Source organism: Rhipicephalus microplus, chromosome X (assembly GCF_043290135.1).
Source record: "Rhipicephalus microplus isolate Deutch F79 chromosome X, USDA_Rmic, whole genome shotgun sequence".
Lineage (NCBI taxonomy): Eukaryota > Metazoa > Arthropoda > Arachnida > Ixodida > Ixodidae > Rhipicephalus > Rhipicephalus microplus.
Window position 1 is genome coordinate 462,839,515 of NC_134710.1, and position 21,612 is coordinate 462,861,126.

At 42.3% G+C, this 21,612-nt stretch overlaps 1 protein-coding gene across 5 annotated transcripts in view; it reads right to left on the reverse strand.

Moving 5' to 3' along the window:
* The window catches only part of LOC142776666 (solute carrier family 22 member 7-like), a 128,299-nt gene that overhangs the window by 6,357 nt on the left and 100,330 nt on the right, over nucleotides 1-21,612 (reverse strand). For 3 of the 5 annotated variants that reach the window (XM_075880699.1, XM_075880702.1, XM_075880703.1), the window contains exons 4-5: nucleotides 20,024-20,127; nucleotides 7,269-7,423 (exon numbers count right to left, since the gene is read on the reverse strand). In XM_075880699.1, coding sequence (XP_075736814.1) covers nucleotides 7,269-7,423; nucleotides 20,024-20,127 — 259 coding nt within the window. Of the gene's footprint in view, nucleotides 1-483; nucleotides 627-2,475; nucleotides 2,962-7,268; nucleotides 7,424-20,023; nucleotides 20,128-21,612 lie in introns of those variants that run through there. The other 2 variants (XM_075880701.1, XM_075880700.1) reach the window with 2 other exon arrangements.

Here is a 21,612-nt window from a genome sequence, read left to right on the forward strand (position 1 = left end):
TCGTCACCACAAAAAAAAAATATTGATTCGTTTCTTCGCTGGGGCGTTTCCATTCCCATTGTTACATAAATATCGCTACATTTAGTGTTGCTAGCGAAGTGCATAAAGCTTATAACAGTTATAGCTTAAACGCCCTAGTGGAGACACGAAGCACAAAATTGTTTTTTTTTTTGGTGAAGATGGCATAAAAGTTGGAAGCAAGGTAAACTTTCATGCTCATACATTAGTCCCCGTGATGACAGCAAGAAACTTCGCAACAAACAACCTCCGTAATCTCATTCTACGCCAACGCGAAAGAAATGTCTTGAACATTCTCTCATTTTGTGTGCAATGTGAAAACACGCTGCTCTCTCTCATGAAGCGGGCGTACTCTTATCTACACTACCAGCTGTTATCAGGGTTGACATTATTCGATCTTAATTTAGTACACGGTAAACAAAAACAATCGCACATCATTTTATTATTTGATTGTACTCACACTCTCCATCTTGTCCTCGTATGATTTTATAATTTGGTTCACGTCAACGCTACCAACGTTGTTTTTTGTGGTGGCCTTTTTCAGGATACTCTCCGCTTTCTTGTAGTGCTTCGTAGCCAGCAGCCACAGTGGAGACTCCGGTATGAACCTGAGCAGTGTTCACGTATACATTTCAACGCGCTGTAGTGTCTTGAAACCTTAACGCAGGGGTCTCAAACACGTGGTTCAGGGGCCACAGGCGTCCTGCGCACCTCTAGTTAGCGGGTGGCACGCAGAAGGCTGTTCGTCCCATCTTTTTTTTTCCTTCGGAAGTAAATTCTTGAGCTACACATACGTGACGGGCCTCAAGGATTTCTTTAGTGCGATAAGGCCGCCGAACACCATGTTTTAAATCATAACCGTGGAACAAAGACTGTATTTCAGAATGGACATCCACATTTGAATCATTGTGCAGATCATTATCAATGTGGTTAAAAGAAAATAACGCGAAACACCCTTCGGAAATGGCCCGTACATGAGAAACGGGAAAGGCATTGTTCCGAATCGAAACATTAGCCAGCTGAAATTCTGCTTCAATCTCCCCCCCCCCCTCCCCGCCCAGCAGCCTTCATTACGTTCCTGTGTTTTCGGCAGAATAAACCAGTTAACTTTAGGACCCACAATTTAAATTTATCAGTTTACGACCCAAAACAACATAGGGCCTTTCACGGCTACGCTAGCGAAGTGCATATAGCTTATCACTGTATGCCGTCTTCTACGTGTACATATGGCCGCAAAGAGTGTTCCATTGAAAATAATGAAAACGTGGCCCCTGTGGAAGAGCAGCAAGCCTAAGTAGCTTCTTGCTCACAGGTGACCTTTGATAAATAAACACCTAATTTTCGACATCCTTGCTTTGCTCATTTTTATTACTTGCAGCGCCAATTGCGTAGCTACAGTGAGATAAATTTAAATATTTTCCCCTGAAACCATGTGTAGCAATATGGATGGTGAGGCAAAGAGGGTGAATTGATCAAGAGCTCCTTTATTTAGTTGGCAGCATTGATGAGGTTGCCTTACGGAGAATACGAACGACTACAACTAGCCACTAATCGATATAGAAAAAAAGAGGAAACTATAGGCAACCCAAATTCAGTTTTCATTTTGCAACTGCTAGTCATGTAGCAAAGCCATCGTGCTGTTATCCTACACATAACAACACATATTTGTGATAACATGGGCTTGCATTAACCAAAATTATTACAGAATAAGTAAACAAGATAATCATCGAAAACCAGGTTATGGTACTGAGCGCACGAGCAAATTTTATTTGCAAATTCATAGACACTTCAGTCAGTGGAGCTCCATCCTAATAGCTTTTTTTCTGCTGCGTTGTCGTTGTTAAAGTAAGATCATGCCACGGAACAAAACATATGTTTAAGCTTGACAATGTTTCCACGTGGTTCTTACAGTTGGTAGAAGAGAGAATATTTATGCCTATATAAATATATTTACTTTGGCAATGAAAGAAATATTAACACGGGAAACTTTGCTAACGAAATAAGCTGACGACCTGCCCCGCCGTGGTGGCCTAGTGGCTAAGGTACTCGGCTGCTGACCCGCAGATCGCGGGATGAAATCCTGGCTGCGGCGGCTGCATTTCCGATGAAGGCGGAAATGTTGTAGGCCCATGTGCTCAGATTTGAGTACACGTTAAAGAACCCTAGGCGCTCGAAATTTTCGAAGCCCTCCACTGCGGCGTCTCTCATAATCATATGGTGGTTTTAGGTCGTTAAACCCACCATATCATCAGGCTGATGACCTGTGACCAGTCCCATGTGATCAATTAGGTAAAACACGAACGCACGTATAGAAATCTTTGCAGTGGAAGTGTCCTAATTACAAATTGCAGTTAAGTTACAATGGGTGATTTCTGTTGTCTTTGCGTAAACTGAAATAGTAAATAATGTTGCCTAGATTACCTAAACAAGGAGTTATTGAAAAAATAAGAGTCATAATTGAAATGCCACTTTATTTGCCCTATGAGCTTAGGAAACATCACATAGGTAAAAAGGAACCGGAGTAAGATTTTTGCTCTGACAGTGCCACGAGTCTCCATTTTCTATAACATTTCGTTAAGCCAAATCAGCGCTTCAATTGATTTCGACATTTGATCTCGTGGAATATTAGGATATCTTGTAAGGCTACATGTACTTTTTTGTGTGTGCACGTTCTGTCAAAAAAGCAACAGAGGTTTCTTTCAGAACTCGTCTTCCTACCCGTAGCCAACACCAAGCAGTCAAATAATTGCAAATAACGAAAGAAAATGTCTCACAGCTACAGGAAAAAATTGACCAAGTAGGATAGCGATATGACGATCTGCATGTGCTGCCAGTCCCTTATGAGCCACCCGATGCCAGTCAGGGTGACGAGGCCCGTAGTCCATTCACCGCTAGCCACCAGCATGCCTATAGCTCGGTGGCGGGTAGAAAGCACCTCCATTGCTTGAATAGAAATGAGTTGCCGTAAGGCCAAACATAAGCAACATGACAAATTTTAAAATGCGACCGCTGTTTTCGCTACCAACATTGCACTATTGAAAATATTCACAGCTTAGCATGCAATTTCTGTAGCTCCAATTATAACGTCTATTAACAAACTACAGAACAGGAGTGGCTATCAAGTGAATGCTGCGGCGACAGATACAGAAAAATTGAGCACTGCTGGCTGAGTTATTCATTTATATCAAACACACTTTCAGCGAAGCTGTTATGCCTGTCCGCTTTGCGATTTAGACAAGAAATCAGCATTATCACGCCGGTCGGGCCATATCAAATTAAGTTAACCTTAGCTGTGCCTAGTTAGGCAAAGTTAATCATCACAAATTCTAATTAAGGCATAGGTGATTAGTGTAATGTTTAATTATTTTTATCTCATCAGACTATTCGCTCATCATTTCTAATTAGGCTGAGTTCAAATTATGGTTGCAGTCATGCACATCTCTGCAAGAGGAACCGAATTAACTCCAAATAAGACGTCTTGCTAGTAGTAGTTAGTATAATTAGCTAATTGAGCTTATGTTGACCAGATATGCGAGGTCATTAAAACCTAAATATGGAAATTAGACCAAATAAACTCATTAAAGTGTTTACAAGAATGCTATATTAGGACTCGGTCAACTTGCAACGGAACATAATTGAAAATAAGGCTCAAACTTACATATCAGGTTACTTAAGCAAACATGACTACTTAAGGCACTTAGCTTGCTTGATGCTGGCATGACCAAGCGATTCTCAATCGAACCTGATCGGTGCCTAGCAAATACAGTGTAATAATTTGAACTCTTTCTGCTTTGGCGTGTGAACTCACGTGTGCCTACTAAAGCCAGGACCAAACGAGTGCATGTCGACCAGCTCTGCGCCCTATTCATGCATTCGTAGGCTAAAATACGTGGCGCAAGGTGCCAATGAGAAGAACAAGAAGAGACAGAAAGAGCACCAACTCACAACTAAGTTTATTTTCATGAAGCATTCACAATATATGGGCTCTTGGAAAACATGCGCAGACCATTTCATTCACCGCACGTGCAGGCATGAACATTTTTGATGATGTAATAAACAATTATTGCAATCATGATATCTGAGAACAAGCAATAAACAGATATGCCTGATGTAAAGACGTCGAAAAAAACCAAATACACTCAAGCCTGCGCAAAAAATGCGAGGAAAAAGCAGCAAAAAGGACTGACAGACACCTCGTAGCAACCGTCTAAAGTACATCTAGATCCAACAGCTGGAATTCACTATGATGCAACAAAACTGAAGGCACGCTGAAAACGAGTCAACTTTTTTCCTTATGCGAAAGGCTTCGAGTAACTCCCGCGCGAGTGCATCCCGGCTCCTTCCAAGTAGTCGCGTGTGATCGAACTGCGGCGTGCAGCCACACGAAGTACAGTGGAAGGCCAAATGAGACCCTGTTCTATTACTAATTGATAAATAATGCTCCCTTAAAAAGTCATTTGTACAGCACCGTGTCAGGTCTATATAGACCTTGCCACAGCTCAGGGGAATTTCATAAACAGTGCCCACGGCACAACGCAGGAAGAGCTTTGCACGCTTCTTATCGCACACCACCTTGGCACCTCTTAAAGAAATGTGGGCACAGAGCCTTGAAAGCTTATTCGGAGCAGAGAAAAACACCGGCACATGGTGCTGATTTGCAACCTTTTTCAGGTTGTGGGAGGTTTTGAGCATGTATGGTACAACATGCGGTCTTTTCCACTGTTCTTACAATGGCTCTGGCCTCCTGCGTTCCCCTTTCAGCCTCTGAAGCAATGTTTCAGACAAACTGAATAAGACGCAATAAGGAACCCCGGCTGCAGTGAGCCGCGATGTTTGACAGGAAAAACTATCACACACTGTGTGCTGGCATGACTTGGACAGCGCAGAAAGAAAACACATAGTCGCTATAGACCTTTTCACCACTTATTCAAAGTGGTGAAAAGTGGTGAAAAGGTCTATAGCTGCTATGTGTCTTAGTCGGTGTGTCTGAAACATTGCTTCAGAGGCTGAAAGGTGTTGAAAAATTGTTGCAGGGCCCAAAAAGTGTTGGAGGGCTATTTGAAAAAGTGTTGCAGGGGCCCTTTAACGAAAAGGCTGCGGAGAATTGTGAAGAAGCGAATGGTGACATCGGCGACTGCGCATGACGGGCCAACGGGCGCAACCAGAGAGAATATTTGCGACCAGAGTTATTCAGTTATACCAGTTGCGAAACTATGTTCCGAATCCGAACTGGTGATTATGTGGGAGTCCATGAACTTGTTGCATCACCTGAGACAAGCAGTACAAAACACTAGATCGCAGCGGTGTCACTTCTGCGTGCGCTCTTCGCAAGCTGCTGAACTCCGGATGCAGCGCTTAGTGGACTCCCTCGGTTGCGGCCCATGAAGTGTCGGGATTTTCATACATTTGGACTAGGAAGGTGTTTGCAAGTCGTTTGACTGAACACTTCTAGTGTGCGATGACAAGGAACTGTGCGGTAAAGGACCCGATAAAAAAACGATAGGTTTTAATTGCTGCGAACAACAAAATCGTAATGACAACGCTCGCTCTTCCAAATGCACGCAGGAAAGCCCCCTTGTGTGAGAAAGAGCCAACGTCAAGTGAGGGAAGGTAAATTTCTTGGGACGTTTTGCGCTGTCCGAGGTTCGATGCATCAATTGTTCCCGCTATTTATGCTTGATGCAGCATTAGATCTTCGTAATCATTGGCGTTGGATCATCGTTGTGTTCAAAAGTTGGTTGATGTAAAGAACAATTCTATTTATACGTGATCGACTACTAGGTTTTCTGTGCAAGAACAATGATATTATATGCCACGCTGTAGTGGGGCATTCTCAAATAACATTAGGTACCTGAAATATACGCGCAATGTATGTTTAGATACATGGGTGCGTTTGTATTTCGCGCCTATCAGAATGCGGGTGCCGTAGCTCTAGGAGCTGCATCTTGCCAGCTAAGCTACACTACCGGGGCCTAAAGCTTCAAGCTGAAGACAACATGGCTTGACCGTGCACAGCGCATGTGCGCTCGGTACAATTATTCTTTTGGTAATTAACAGCTTGACTGTAACTCATTGTTGTCTCGGCAACGTTGTTTCAGCAAAGCTAATATGACTGACGTCGCTCAATATGTGTTCAGTGCGTGTCATTGCAGTCAATTCCACACCTGACGCATAAAGCAAAGTTCCTTCATTAAAGGCATAACGGTCATACAGCGTAATTCGCAAGGTGATAGGCGTTTAGTGCAGCGCGGAGGTCCACAATATTGTAATGAGCTCTACCGGATACAGGCAAACCTTCCCATGATCTTAGCAACAGCAGTAACCGAGAGCTTGTAAAACCTAGCAAATCGGCGGCTAAAAACTTCAAAAAGCTACCTGAAAAAATTGACTTACCTTTCTGCAGTTGAACCTACATTTGGACATTTTCCAAATATCGGTCTTGCAGCTGGTAGATACCCACGTCTTTATAGCTCTATTTGTGCATCACTAGTTGAGCTGAGCGTGCACGAATTTGTGCGAACATAAGAATTAAGATACTCATTTGTTGCTCAGTGGGTTTACTAAAAAAGAGGCTGTTGCGGCAACCTCAATGCGACAGTGGTTTATATGCGCCTTTATTCTTCTGTGTGTTGAGGCTATAGAAATCTATGCGCATTTCTACAGTATAAATAACAGAGATACGTTTCGGTAGCATACACTCCTGATAGCCTCCGCTCACACTGCATTTAAACGAAAGTCTTTGATCTATAATAAATACGTTTGTAATGGGGCCGTACGGCACTACAGCAGCGCGCATTTCGGCCCTGATGAAAAGTGGTACGCACTCATCATTCAAAGAAAAAGCAGTATTAAAAAGGCCTCATGCCTTCTGCCAATGGATCAATATGCCTGTTCATTTCGGTTGCTTGTGTTTGTGTTTTACGAGCGATTCAGAAGGTCACTCCTGCAAAGTTGTATGATTTTACACCAAGCACCAATTTAGTTTAATTATTTGTAGACTGGATCTCCGGAAATATTTGCACATGTCGAGCTTTTGCTGTTGCCACACCTGCGCGTTGCATAAAAACATGAGATGTTGGAGTTTATCATAGGACCATGAAAATTTGTACGCAGTGAAAGCGTGTCTCGAAACGCGATCTTATGCTTCATTTTTATATGAGCGAAAGACTGCTTTTGTCACTGTCCATGAAATGAGATTGTGTTTATTTTTTGTTGTTTATAACAACTTTTTTGATGTTTAGATTTCTCACCTATAGTAAGCGTGGCATTTTGGATGCCGCCGACACCAATAGACGCAATGAGGCGTCCAATATTGTATAACCAAAAAGTTCGTGCAAACGTTGTCAGCAGACCCGCCATGATGGGCAAGGGCATCGACAAGAGCAGCGACTGCCTTCGGCCGTACCTGCAGAAAGAGGGAATATTCCACAATGAGAAAATACAACTGCCAGTTCTCGCTTGAAAATCAATAGTTTGATGGTCGTATGGCGGAACGTATTAATCACAGCCGCACTCTTGCACGAAAATGTCGGAATAGTGCACATTACTGCAAATGTATGAGCCGTGTTTTGAGAGCACAAAAACACAGGCTGTTGAAAGTCGTCAATATTTATCAGCTGCACAAAAAATATTTGCAGATTTCACGTACAGTGAGAACCAATTATTTGCGAAGCACGAATGAGATATGTTGATATATCACTCTAAGTTCAGCACAACGTTACGACGGGGAGGTAAATGATGCCGTACATGACTTCCGTGTCATGGTTATCATGTTTGGATGTGTCGTTTACCTTCGTCATCTATTCACGTCACTTGGTACCAAATTTCAGTATATGTGCAGCTGGCGAAACGATCGCGAGCACGCTATGAGCGTGGTACATTGTTATGTCCTTACATGACATGCGTGTCAGGATTATGTTTGCACCAGTCATATACTTTTGTCATCTATTGACGTCACGTAAGACTGAATTTGGTATATGTGGAGCTAGCAAAACGGCCGCTAGCGCACCATGAAGGGCCCAATATACTTCAATGTAGCGTTGACACGCGTGCACGCTGGCCACAGTGACACTACGTTAGCGAAACGCGAGCACTCTATAGTCTGACGCCAGGTGCGACCAGCGTCCGTCGGCGCGGCTCTACGGCAACGCGAAATGCGGCATGCTGCATTTCGCGCCAATGCGTTACCCAGACAACACTGCGTCTCCCTTTTTTCGTGACGGAGGGACGCCGGTGCGCGCGGAAACGCGCATGCATCGAAGCAACGCAGCGCGGCGCACGCCTGCGAGTATATGACAGGACTGGCGCCAGGCGTGGCAAAGCCGGCGTGACGCGACGAAATGAACGCCGGCGAGCACGCGCACCGCGTCACGTCAAATGTATTGGCGCCTTAACTGTAGCATGTGGTCATGTTCTCACATGACACGCATCTCATGATTATCATGTTTGCACTAGTCACGTATCTTCGTCATTCATAGGCGTCACATAATACCAACCTTGGCATATCGGAAGCTAGCGAAACGGCCGTGAGCGCATCAAAAGTGTGGCATGCAGTCATGATGCTGACACATGACATGACATGATAATCACGACATGACCCGCATGTCGTGATTATCATGTTTGGACCTGTCATTTACCTCTGTCGTCCGTTCACGTCACGTAATACCGAGTTTGGTACATGTGAAGCTAGTGAAACAGCTAGTGAAGCTAGTGAAACATCATGAGTGTAGCATGTAGTCATGTTTTTACACGACACGAATCTCATGTTTATTATGTTTGCAACAGCATAATACCTTCGTCATCCATTCATGTTCCGTAATACCAACTTTGGTGTAAGTGAAGCTAGCGAAACTACCCCCAGCGCATCCTGAGCGTGGCATATAGTCATTCTATTACATGACACGAATCTCATGATTATCATGTTTGCACCAGTCACATACCTTCGTCATCCATTCACGTATCGTAATACCACATTTGGTATATGTGACGCTAGCGAGACGGCCGCGAGCGCATCATGAGCGTGGAACGTATTCATGTTGTTACATGACACGCATGTCATAATTTTCATGTTAGGGTCTGTCGCCTGCGTTCGCCATTGAATCATGTTAAACCATACCAGTTTTGCAACATGCCAAGTGAACGAAACCACCGCAAGAGCTACAGGACCATGAAATGTAAATCATGACATTCATGACATGCATGTCATAATTTTCTTGGTATGACTAGTCAAACATACTCATACAGTCATGTTACGCGATACCAAGTTTGCTATTTATACCATTATCGAAACGGTCAGGAGAGCTAAAAGTCGTAGGCGGCCTGATAGATAGATAGATAGATAGATAGATAGATAGATAGATAGATAGATAGATAGATAGATAGATAGATAGATAGATAGATAGATAGATAGATAGATAGATAGATAGATAGATAGATAGATAGATAGATAGATAGATAGATAGATAGATAGATAGATAGATAGATAGATAGATAGATAGATAGATAGATAGATAGATAGATAGATAGATAGATAGATACGCTGTAAGTCGCCAAAGTTCGCAAAGAAATGCTTCGCATATAAAACCATTTTACAGCAACCATCATGTGCGCTCAGTTAATCACATGTTTTGACACATTTTCAATGTCTTTACAAATAGTATGCTCACTTATGGAGTCAGAGTGTATAGAGTAACAGTGTATGAAGATACACGAATAAATATACAGCGGCTCCGCAGCTGACACATTCCTACTGACAGAAAATGATGAAATTTCAATAAAGAAGGATGTGAGGCAGAGAGACAGGGAAATGTAATCTTTTCGTTGCTATAGGATAGGGTGGGGTACAATGAGCCATGATGCAAAACGTGACATTTTACTTTGCCGTCCTTTGTAGCTAGCACGAAACAACTTTTTTTTCTTTACCAGCAATGAGTGCTGGTATTTCTTAAAGTTTTCATATGTAAAAGTTGATGATTGCTCACAGTTTTCGCGTGGGAAAAATTGCGCAGCAGGTGTCAGTGTTTCCGTGACCCGTCAGAGAGGGGCGAATTTTCGCTAGGTCGAATTTTCGGATCACTACATGAAGCTACTCCATCGTAAACACAGCAACTTAAATATTTATCTTGTTACTTTAGACGACGAGGTACACAACACCAAACGTTTTTTTCAATTTGTTCTTAGGAACCAGCAAAAGCTTTTTTTTTAATTCTGACATATCAGAGGGGCAAAACATGACAAAGAAGGCATCCAGTAGCCTTTGCCAGGGTCTTATGAATTAAAATGTTAACTTAATACACTCAATATTTATTATATTTCTTTGTTTAGTAAGGTTTTCTACGTAGAAGCTAATATATTATAGAGCTTCCTGGGAGGAAAATGGCATGAAACGACACTGATTGCCATTCATTATAACACTCCTTCCATTCGAGGTCTATCAAAGTTTTTCCGTGTTCCCAGGATGCTCTCGAAAGACGTAAAAAATTGCTCAATGTCCATGTGAAGTAGTTAACAAACACGTCCTGGGATTTAATTTTAACAAATTTTCTCCAATACCCTCATTGAACACAATACAAGCGCTACAAAATTTGAATCTAGCACAGTTTTAAAATCATTGTTCCGCAAAGCCCGGTGGAAAAAGTTAAAAGCCATAAAACGCCAGAGTAGTTCTACATCAAAACGGCAAAAACAGGTGAAGATACGTCACAACTATCTAGCCTCCAGTTTATGAATATTCCAATGACCTGCAAGCGTTCAACAAAAGACAACGTTAGCACAAAGAAAGACTGGCCGTGCTTGATCTGGTAGGAATGTTGGAGTTCCTGGTTCTGTTTAGATTCTATGCGTGGAATCGAAGTACCCGGCTGCTTATTAGGACAATGTTAGGGCCCACAGAGTGAATTTGAAGTCTTCCTACTATAAAAGCAGGAAACTGGATAAAAGATCTTTTTTTACGCTGTGTTATTTTGCCCCGCAGGTTTAAGCAAATTAACACATCTGGAGCATTTTCAATTTATTTTTAAAGTACGGTTTTGAAGAGTGGCCCCATGGCAAAATTTATGTAGCACATACTTGCACCTAAAGGAAAGTTTTTTCATTGATGTTTGGTTGTAAGTAGAGAAATAACAGTAAACATTCACTGTTTTAAAATTTCTGTAACCTTTTACACACCCCCTACCCTACTCCCCGTGCTGACAAAAGGTTCAAAGAGCACTGGCTACAGTAAGGGACATTAGGTAAGGTAGAATATTTTAGTAACCTGCGATTCGCTAATGACATTGCTCTGATGAGTAACTCAGGGGTCGAAGAGCAGATCATGATTACTAAAACCGAGAAGGAAATCAGAAAGTCGGTTCTGAAAACAACTGTTCAGGAAGATGAAATAGTGTTCTGTCGAGACTGTTTGTTGGCCTGCTTGGAACTTGCCAAATGACTTACTTTTGCCACGAAATAACACAATCACAGAGTAAAGATACCCACAACGACAAGGGCAATCGGCACTTCCAACTAAATAAGACTCATCGCGAACTCAGAAATAAATGTACAACGTACAGTCATGCCCAGTCTTCACGCAGCCTTAAGCTATGCACTTCCAACTAAATAAGACTCATCGCGAACTCAGAAATAAATGTACAACGTACAGTCATGCCCAGTCTTCACGCAGCCTTAAGCTATCCAGCTATCAAACAATCTGTTTTCCGATACCAACAACGTCACCGACGTGTCGCTGATACACCGTTTTTCTTTCTATTTATATTATAGGCTTCCATCTTCTCATGTGCATTTTGTTACGTATACTTCTACCTAGAATTTTGATCTCTTCAAAACTTGGTTCACACTTGCAGGCTTTGCAATGTATAAGAAAATGCGCCAAGTCCTCCTTCATAATATCTAATTTGTGCTTCCTAGCTCATTCATAATTACAGCACCCGGTCCGCCCGATGTGCGTACCTATATTCGATGTGCACATTCAAAGTAAAATTGTGAAAAATAACCCTTAGGTACATATATTTTGTCACAAGAGAGAGATATGTGTTGTTTTCATGACAGATGTAATCTTAGTTCTTTCGCATGAAACTGCCGAACAAGCATTTCTTCTGAACATTGGCACCCAGATCAGTATGATGCCAGACATTCAAATTGATGTTAGTGGCGTCGATTCATTAGTACGCCGCTTAGATGCAACAAAAGCTATTGGACATGATGCACTGTCCCCAGTTGTTCTTAAAGAGTGTCATGAGATATTGCTCTGTATTTAAGTATAATCTATGAACTCTCCCTTGAAACTGGTCTTATTCCCCAAGATTGGAAGACAGCAAAACGTTACACCCGTTTTTGATTGATTTGTGGGGTTTAACGTCCCAAAACCACCATTTGATTATGAGAGACGCCGTAGTGGAGGGCTCCGGAAATTTCGACCACCTGGGGTTCTTTAACATGCACCCAAATCTGAGTACACGGCCCTCTAACATTTCCGCCTCCATCGGAAATGCAGCCGCCGCAGCCGGGAATCAATGCCGCGACCTGCGGGTCAGCAGCCGAGTACCTTAGCCACTAGACCACCGCCGCGGCGGGGCGTTACACCCGTTTTCAAATCTGGAGATAAAAACTCAGAGAAAATTACAGACAAATCTCATTTACGTTGGTGTGTTGCAAAGTATTTGAATATACTTTACATACCAATAGATTTAAATTATTTGATTCAGACGTTTTATTTACTCCATCCCAGCGCGGTTTTCGAAAAGCGTATTCGTGTAACACACAACTAATAGAATTTCAGCATTTCGTATCCAAAGCTACTGATAACAATAGTCGTATCCACGTGGTTCTCACAGATTTCAAAAAAAACTTTTGACGCTGTGTCCTCTAAGCTCTTGGATTTGAGACTTGATATATTGGGCATAAATAAAAACGTTCAAACGTGGATACGTAATCATTTGAATGGTGGGACCCAGCTCATTGTTTTAAATAATGTCGAATCTTCGTCCATAGCAAAAACTTCAGGCGTTTCCCTTGGGAGCGTCCTAGGAACCTTAATGTTCCTAATCTACATAAACAACATAGTTTAAAACCTCACGTAACCCATGAAATTATTTGCTGACGACTGCGTCATATACAGAGAAATCACGAGTGAATCCAATACTCACATTTTGCAAAGCGACCTACATCACATAGCAGACTGGTGTAAAAACGGAAAATGAATTTAAACATTAAAAAGTGTTCCAGTGTGAGCTTCTCAAAGAAAATATCCAAATCATTTCATCAATTTAACATCCATGGCGTAATAATTAACGCACACTTAGAATATAAGTATCTTGGTGTTCATTTTACTGAATCATTTACATGGAACAAACACACTGACATGATCATAGCAGAAGCTAGTAGGATGTTATTTTTTAATCGAAGGAATTTCAAACGGGCGAAGCGCGAATTCAAGGAAACTTTATATTTCTTGCACGTCAGGTGTATACTTGGTTGTGAATGCGTAATATGGGACCCCCACAAAGACTATCTTATAAATAAAATAGGAAAACTTCAGAATCAAGTGGCAAGGTTTGTTTTAAATAATTATAGCCCCTACACCAGCGTTTCACAAATGAAGGCCGCTTTGGGATGGGATCTGCTCCGTGTACGTCGACAGAAACTAGGGCTTAAACTGTTGCACCATATATATCACTTTAACAAAGGAATCAATCACCATAGGTACCTCGTTCAACCCCCCTACACATCCATTCGCTGTGACAAAAGCAAAAAGATATCTACCTTTATATGCCAATATAATACTTTTTTCTACTTATTCTTTTCAAAAACATCATGAGCAGGGAACAGCTTAAGTGACAAATAGGTTAGTATAACAAATAGTGATTTATTTTTTTCTATGCTGTGAAATTCTTCACGCATTATGCGTTTTCTGTGTGTATCAAAATATATTTGTGATCTATTATTAGGTTCTGATAGATCTGACACTGTTTTTTATGTGCGTTGTCATGTATTTTGCTACAAAGTCATTTGTACGGATTCTTTTCTGTCCACACCCCCTACGTATTGTCTATATGGCGTTGTAGGTACTATGTAATTAAATAAATAAAATAAATAAAGTTACATCTGAACAGGTTGAGTGGCATGTTTCAAGGGGAACAAGACAAAACTTTGTTCAGATCACTTTGTAGATGATTACTGTTTCAATCACGTGAAAGCTCGCGATGAATACAGCAATCATCTACATATAAACTCGCACGGCAAGACAAGTGCTCATTTTTTATTACAAATACCTTGCAGGCTTTGTTTGAGGCATTGAGTAAGGGGGCCATTAGAAAAAAAGTGATCTTCCGTGGCGCTCTCTAAATACAACATGCGTGAATAGCATTCACTTACTGAATGACATAAGGAGCAGTTCAATACACTGTAATAAGTTAGTTTCGGCAGTAGTGGTAACAAAAAGAATCCACAACATTAGCAAAGAATAAAGATATTGTTACGTAAGGTAAGGTAACTTAAGGGGGATCTTTAATGGGCCCTGAGTCCGCGATCACAGAATGATGATGATAATGATCATTCCACAGCCATGGCTCGTACCCACTCAGGGGGATCGCCGTAGAAACAACGTTGTCTTCCTTCTCTACCCGCGCTTCCCTTGTTTTTCCTGGTACTGACACTTGATATCATTTTTCCTGTCTTAGACGGAGCCCTCTGGGTGAGTCATTCTTGTATCCTTCGTGTGCACGGCTTCTGGCGGGCAACATGCGTCACCTCTGTCTTGCATGAACGTCAGCCACGAGTGGTGACACGTGCAATTTCATAGTTGACCTCCGTGAGACGATGGAGTATCACGAATGGAGCGGCGTAGTGAGCCAGTAGCTTTTGGCTCAAGCCACGTCTGCGTATTGGGGTCCACACCCACACTAGATCACCGGGGGCAAGCAGGCAAGACGACGTGTCTCTTCCGCACGACACAGTTTCCGCAAATGTTAAATCGTCATGAACGACAAAAGGAAAGATAGTATCCAGCGTATGTTGAAGTGAGTGAGCGTAGAGCAGATAGAAATGGCTGTAGCCTGTCGTTTCGTGTTTCACCGTGTACGGGACGAATCGTAATACTTCATCCCAGTTTTTGTGGTCGGAGGTGACGTACATTGACAACATGTTGATGAACGTTCGGTTTTTGCGCTCGGTGAGACCGTTAGTTTGTGGATGATACCCAGTTAAGTGTCGGAACTTAGAGGCACACAAATGAAGTAATGATTCCACAATATCAGCGGTAAATTATGGTCCACGGTCACTTAATATCACGTGAGGCGGCCTGTGTGGAATCAATTTGTCATTTGGATTTCAGTTTGTCTTTTGTTAGCCAGCTTGAGAGTTTCGAGAAATATAGATTTTTTGAAGCTTCTACTTCCTGAATGGTGCAGCCTGTAAAAACTATACTTGTGTCGTCAGCGAACATTTTAATTTCGGGTGTGCACTAAACGTCTGTATTATCAATTATATACAAAAGAAAAAGCACCGGGCCTAAAATGGAGCCCCTAGGAACTCCTTTTTCTATGTTTGAATATTGGGACCTTTCATTGTCTATGCTAACAAATTGATATCTCAATGATAAATAGCTTTTAAATAGACCGGAGACTACTCAACGAATTCCATAGCGGTTTAATTCCAGCACTAAAATTTCATGATCAACCGAATCAAATGCTTTGCGCAAATCAAGAAAGACTCCAAGCGTGTACATTTTACCTTCAATGTTTTCGATTATGCGACTTTTTACGCTCTTTAGTGCCTCTTCTGTGGTCCTATTTTTGCGAAATCTATATTGATGCGGTGAAAAGATATTACATTTCTCAAGATATTTCATGAGGCGCGTATTTACACATTTTTCATAAATTTTTCAGAATACAGGTAACACAGATATCGGACGATAGTTAGTTAAGTCACTGGTGTGGCCACCTTTATCCATGGATGGGTGTAACCTTGGCCACCTTAAGTTTTTCGGGAAGCTTCCAGTCAAAAAAGAATAATTTATAATATATGCCAATAAATGGCTAAGTACAGATGCGACGACCTTAACTGGAGCTGCCTTTACGTCATCATAACCACTTGCAACGTTCGTTTTTAGTTCTTTTATATACCAGTAGACTTCATCTGGTAATACCTCGTGTATAGTACGAGAGAATTCAGGGAAACGTTTGCCTTGTTTTTATTTTGCGTTGCCTCTTCATCTCTCAGCGCCACATTTACAAAGTATTGGTTGAATGCATTCGCCAATTCTGTGCCCTCTAGAAGGATATCACCAGCTTTTACTTGCTTAGGTGTACAAGATGCCATTGTTCTTCCAGTTAAATATTTACTTGCTTCCATATTTTTGCTGGTGCTGATTTTATGCGCGACAAGATGGCTTCGTAATAGTCAAGTTTAGCCTTTCTAGTGTCACTATTTAGCTTGTTACGGAATTGCTTGAGTTTGCGCAGTATATCAACTTCTCTAGAAGCAAGAAATTTGTAAAAAAGCGTATTTTTGTGTTTGCTGCGCTTTAAGAAGTCACCATTGATCCATGGTTTCCTATTCTAAGCCTTTCGTGTCCTGATTTGTTGTATTGGAAAAGCAGTATTGTAGCGCTCTAGGAAGCTAGCTATGAAAGTATCATATGCGCTATCTGGATTGCATTGTACATACACAGGTGACCAGGCTGTCTGTTGAATCAAATCAGCAAATTTAAGCACAAAATCGTCATTCATACACCTGAGCCCAGAGACATTTGGTCGTTTATTTTTATGCAACAGGCGTTCTGTAGAAATATAAATAGGTAGCTGATCACTTAGGTCAATGCATATTGTGCCCGCAGTGTAATCGCTACTATTTAGGCTTGTTATACATACGTCCAGTGACGTGGAGCTAGTGGTAGTAATACGGGTAGAATCTAAAATGGCATTTTGAGCTCCATATGATGATACACGGTTTTTTAAATCAAGTGCATACACGTCTTCGCTTATCATATTCATATTTACGTCGCCCGTAATTAAAAATGTTTTTTTGATTTCATACGGTATGTAATGCTTTTTAAAAGTACAAAATATGCTTCCAACATGCACAACCTAGTTTATAAAAGCTACGGCGTCATAGCAATGTTCTATCAACTCAGTGTCGATGAAAAAATCAGCCCTGAAGCCATAATGATAATCAAGAAGTAGCTTTCGTGCCTCAAACCAAATACGATAATAATAAAAGTATTATTATTATTATTATAGTTGTTATTTTTTAACCGTACGACAAAGAAACTTGGAGGACGCTTTAGCATCGCCGTGTAATTCTATCTTATGGAGTAATACATTAAAGGAAATACAGAAAAAAATCACCTACTTGGACCTGCATCGGGCATGATTCATGAGATAAGGCAAAAAGTAGAAGAGCGTTATAGCGTAATTGGGCATTGTGCGCACGCTTTCTGAACTGCTAGCCGGCTTTGGTTCTCGGTGCATGCCTCAACCACGCCGCAAGAGAACCACGACTGTGCGTGTGACATTGGTCGTTTCAAAGTATCATCATCATCATCATCATCATCATCATCGTCATCATCACCCGCCCAATTAAGCCCAGCTCAGTGCAGGGCAAAGGCCTTTCCCAAGATCTACCAATCAACCCGGTCTTGTGCCTTCCGTTGCCACGGTATACCGGCCAACTCTTTATTTATTCGCGTCGGCCCACGTAACTTTGTCTGCCCTTCGAACGTTGCCCATTACTAACACAGTTGTTAAGATCCCACTACGCCATAAACATAGCCCCGCCGCTGTGGTCTTGTGGCTAAGGTACTCGGCTGCTGACCCACAGGTCGCGGGTTCGAATCTCGGCTGCGGCGGTTGCATTCCCGATGGAGGCGTATATGTTGTAGGCCCGTGTGCTCAGATTTGGGTGCACGTTAAAGAACCCCAGGTGGTCGAAATTTCCGCAGTCTTCACCTACGGCGTCTCTTATAATAATATGGTGATTTGGAGACGTTCAACCCCACATTTCAATCAATGAAATCAATTACGCCATAAATATTTCTTTTTGCCAATCAGTGAAGGGCCCACTACTGCGCCTACGTAGGGCAACACGCGAACCTATAGGCAGCTGTTCACTTTGTTAATGGTTGTGCTGCTGATGATGAATCAATATGTCTGAATGCTCCTCGGTGGGTGGGCCTTCAATCGACGCACACGTCGCGCAGTTCACATGTTTTGACACGTGCTGCGATTCTACGCTTCTGCCACACATTATTAGATCCGTCAAGGAGACTCCTTGCACTACATGATATACAGGTAATATTCTTGTTGGCCCCGCCGCGGTGGTCTAGTAGCTAAGGTACTCGGCTGCTGACCCGCAGGTCGTGGGTTCAAATCCCGGCTGCGGCGGCTGCATTTCCGATGGAGGTGAAAATGTTGTAGGCCCGTGCACTCAGACTTGGGTGCACGTTAAAGAACCCCAGGTAGTCGAAATTTCCAAGGCCCTCCACTACGGCGTCTCTCATAATCATATGGTGGTTTTGGGACGTCAAACCCCACATATCAATATTGTTGTTGTTGTTGTTTTCGGAGCAGTTTCAAAGGCATAGCATGGTACTCTTAGAGCACATGTTTGCCATACAGACCACCGGCGTCGATCCTCACTTGTACCCAAAGTTGTTTTTTTTTTATTTGCAGCTTTCTTGGTTTCTTGGTCACACGGAGAAGATTATTTTTCGCCCACAACTAAAGAGGCCGTCATCAACACCGCAATTTCCTAAATACGAGCTATTGCGTTAAAAATATCGCCGTCGGGGCTTGTCGTCATCGGAGGACGGACACACAAAGTAAAACGAAGTGCCGAGAAATTCACTGCTGTTACTTTGAATTAGGGTGCATCATGAACAACTGGTAGAGAGCTAGGAAGTGTGATATAGCGTTTATTGTGACGGCGTCACATACCATCAAGAAAATTTGACAAGGTGAGAGAAGCTATTTGCAGTGGTCCTTATGAAAGTATACGCTCCCACATGTGATCCTGACGATGGTGTGGGTGTAGTTAAAGAGACTTTCCCTGAGCGATGTGTCCAGTGTTGTATCGATAAAACGAGTCAATGACGGAGTTCTTGAATCTGGTTGGTGAGAAAAAGCAGTATTGGTCTGAGAGTTTAAGTGGCTGGTAACCATGCCACCGAAGGTAGTGGCCGCGAGTATTTGTACGCCGCGTAGTTTCAACAACACGTGCGGGTATAGTTCCTCACATAGAGAAAAACTCAAAGTGACGACCTCTATGACGACCGACACTAAACGCAAATGTCTGAAGCGCTGCTTCCTTCTGTCTCTCGTCCATCGTATGTGTTTGCCTTTAGTACCATTATGAATTACTTGTTCGAGCCAACACGAATCGAATTTTTCAATTTGTATCTCAAAAAGCGTGGGCTGTTATGCGAGCTCTACGAGCTTATCTTTCATCAAACCTGAAATTTACCTTTGCATGAGTTTTTTGTCTATGGAGTAGCGACAAAAAACAACAAAAGGCTGCTTAACATCTGCGTGGGAGTTGCCCTATTCACATGAATTATGCTAAGGCATCGAAAACACTGAGCAGCCTTCGCACTGAAGTCACGTGTTATTCTTGTGTAACGTCTTTTCTCGATGAGCGGTATTGTCTTAAACCTGGGTCCACTTGTTCTGTCTTTCAATTTACTTATGGTTATTAGTGGTGTCCTTCGAACTACCATTAACAATATTGCGAGCATCTCTTCCACAAACTAGAGGCGCATTCGATTCCAGCATTTCATCGCCACACCACCCAGTATACAGTAACGCTGCGTAAGCAGAAATTTTGTGAAGTGTTTCAAACCGGGTTGCAAAGTCCTTTCATAATTATAAGATAGTACTACCAAGAGAAACAAAAGCATGCACAAAAGTAGAACGGCAAAGCACAAAGGAAAAACGTTCAGCTTGTACCAAAATGTCTAGTGTCGTAAATTCAGAGGACTTCAATTTTCGAACAAAGAAGTAACATGGGCACTTACCAGTCAGACAGATGGGAAAACACTGTATTTCCAATCATAATTCCCGCCATGTAAATGCTTTGCGACGCTGTACGGAGCCAGACACGATCGCACACCAAATCGAACTGTTCATGAAAAGACAAAGAATGGGAACACCAATTGGTGTCAGCTTGTCTTCGACAAGTGTATCGCCACAAGGAACCTTTCCAGCACTTTTTTGCTAGATTTTACCATTGCAGGCGCGAGGTATAAAAAATTCATTAATCCAAAAGCGACGAGATAGTTTTCATCACTTCTAAACATTCAATGAAAGGCAGACAAAACATCGGAAAATGTGACCTGTTTTTCTTTTTTTGCAGGTAGGGAAATAAGATTTTATACAAAAGCGAAAATATATCATGCGGTAGCTGCAATGAATGTGCACGACATACATTTTTTGAGCATCAAAAGTATGTAAGCACGTTAGCGTACAAATTATTCAGAAGCAGTAACGATATTGGAATCTACTTTCAGATCTCACCATCAATGATAAGCCTGCGATCCCTTCCTTATCAACGAAGTTATAGCGGTTTAGTATGCTTAATAAAATCAATGTAAGGCTCATACTCCTGACCACAAAAAGGATAAGCCAATCCAGGCTACAGCATCAAGAGCTGTGCTTTTTTAATGACTGTGACGTACTTCTACTGCATTTTTTTTAAATTTTTCTCATGCAGCTTTAAACCTTTTTTTGTATCAGCCCTTTCGGCATACTTTGCCAGCCGTGGCCACGTCTCTGTGTGAGAGCGCGAGCTTTTTCGCTCTGTGGGGTGACACCTTGCGGCAGTTTCGAGCTCTGTCGTGGTGTGTCAGGAGCATGCTAGTCCTAGTAGTCAGGCTGATGTACTCGGCTGCTGGTACTCGGCTGCTCGGCTGCTGGTACTCGGCTGCTGAACCGCAGGTCGCGGGATCGAATCCCGGCTGCGGCGGCTGCTATTCCGATGGAGGCGGAAATGTTGTAGGCCCGTGTGCTCAGATTTCGGAGCACGGTAAAGAACCCCAGTTGGTCAAAATTTCCGGAGCCCTCCATTACGGCGTCTCTCATAATCACATGGTGGTTTCGGGACGTTAAATCCCACATATCAATATATCAAATCAATCATATCGAAGAATGCGCTTTCGACGGCTTGGTCTGTCGCAGTGATCTTTCGCTAGTTTCGCTTGTTAACATCTAACATCTAGGAATACCAAGCTCGCCTTTAGCAGCGCAGTTGAAGGTGCCTGTGAAGACAGCGTATGATTTCTGCATGAGACAGTGTAGCTGTTTTCCAAAATGTCTGTTGGTGCGCAGAGAAAATTGGTATAGAAGCCTGTTCAAACAGGCATAATTTTGTCAACACACTCTGCTCTCGAAGCACCAGAGATGCTAACCAATAAATACGAGTTCCGGTATGTTTTAATTAGTAGGTTTACTCAAGATGGACTCGAGAACTCGTTTCCAACTTTGCGTGCGAAAAACCCCGTTCCACGCCTCTATGAATTCAAGTGTAGCCTTCGGAGCACGACATTAGCGCAATTTCTAAAGCCAAGTACCCATAGCAGTTACTCAGACGACGAAAGCTTCTTGCTCG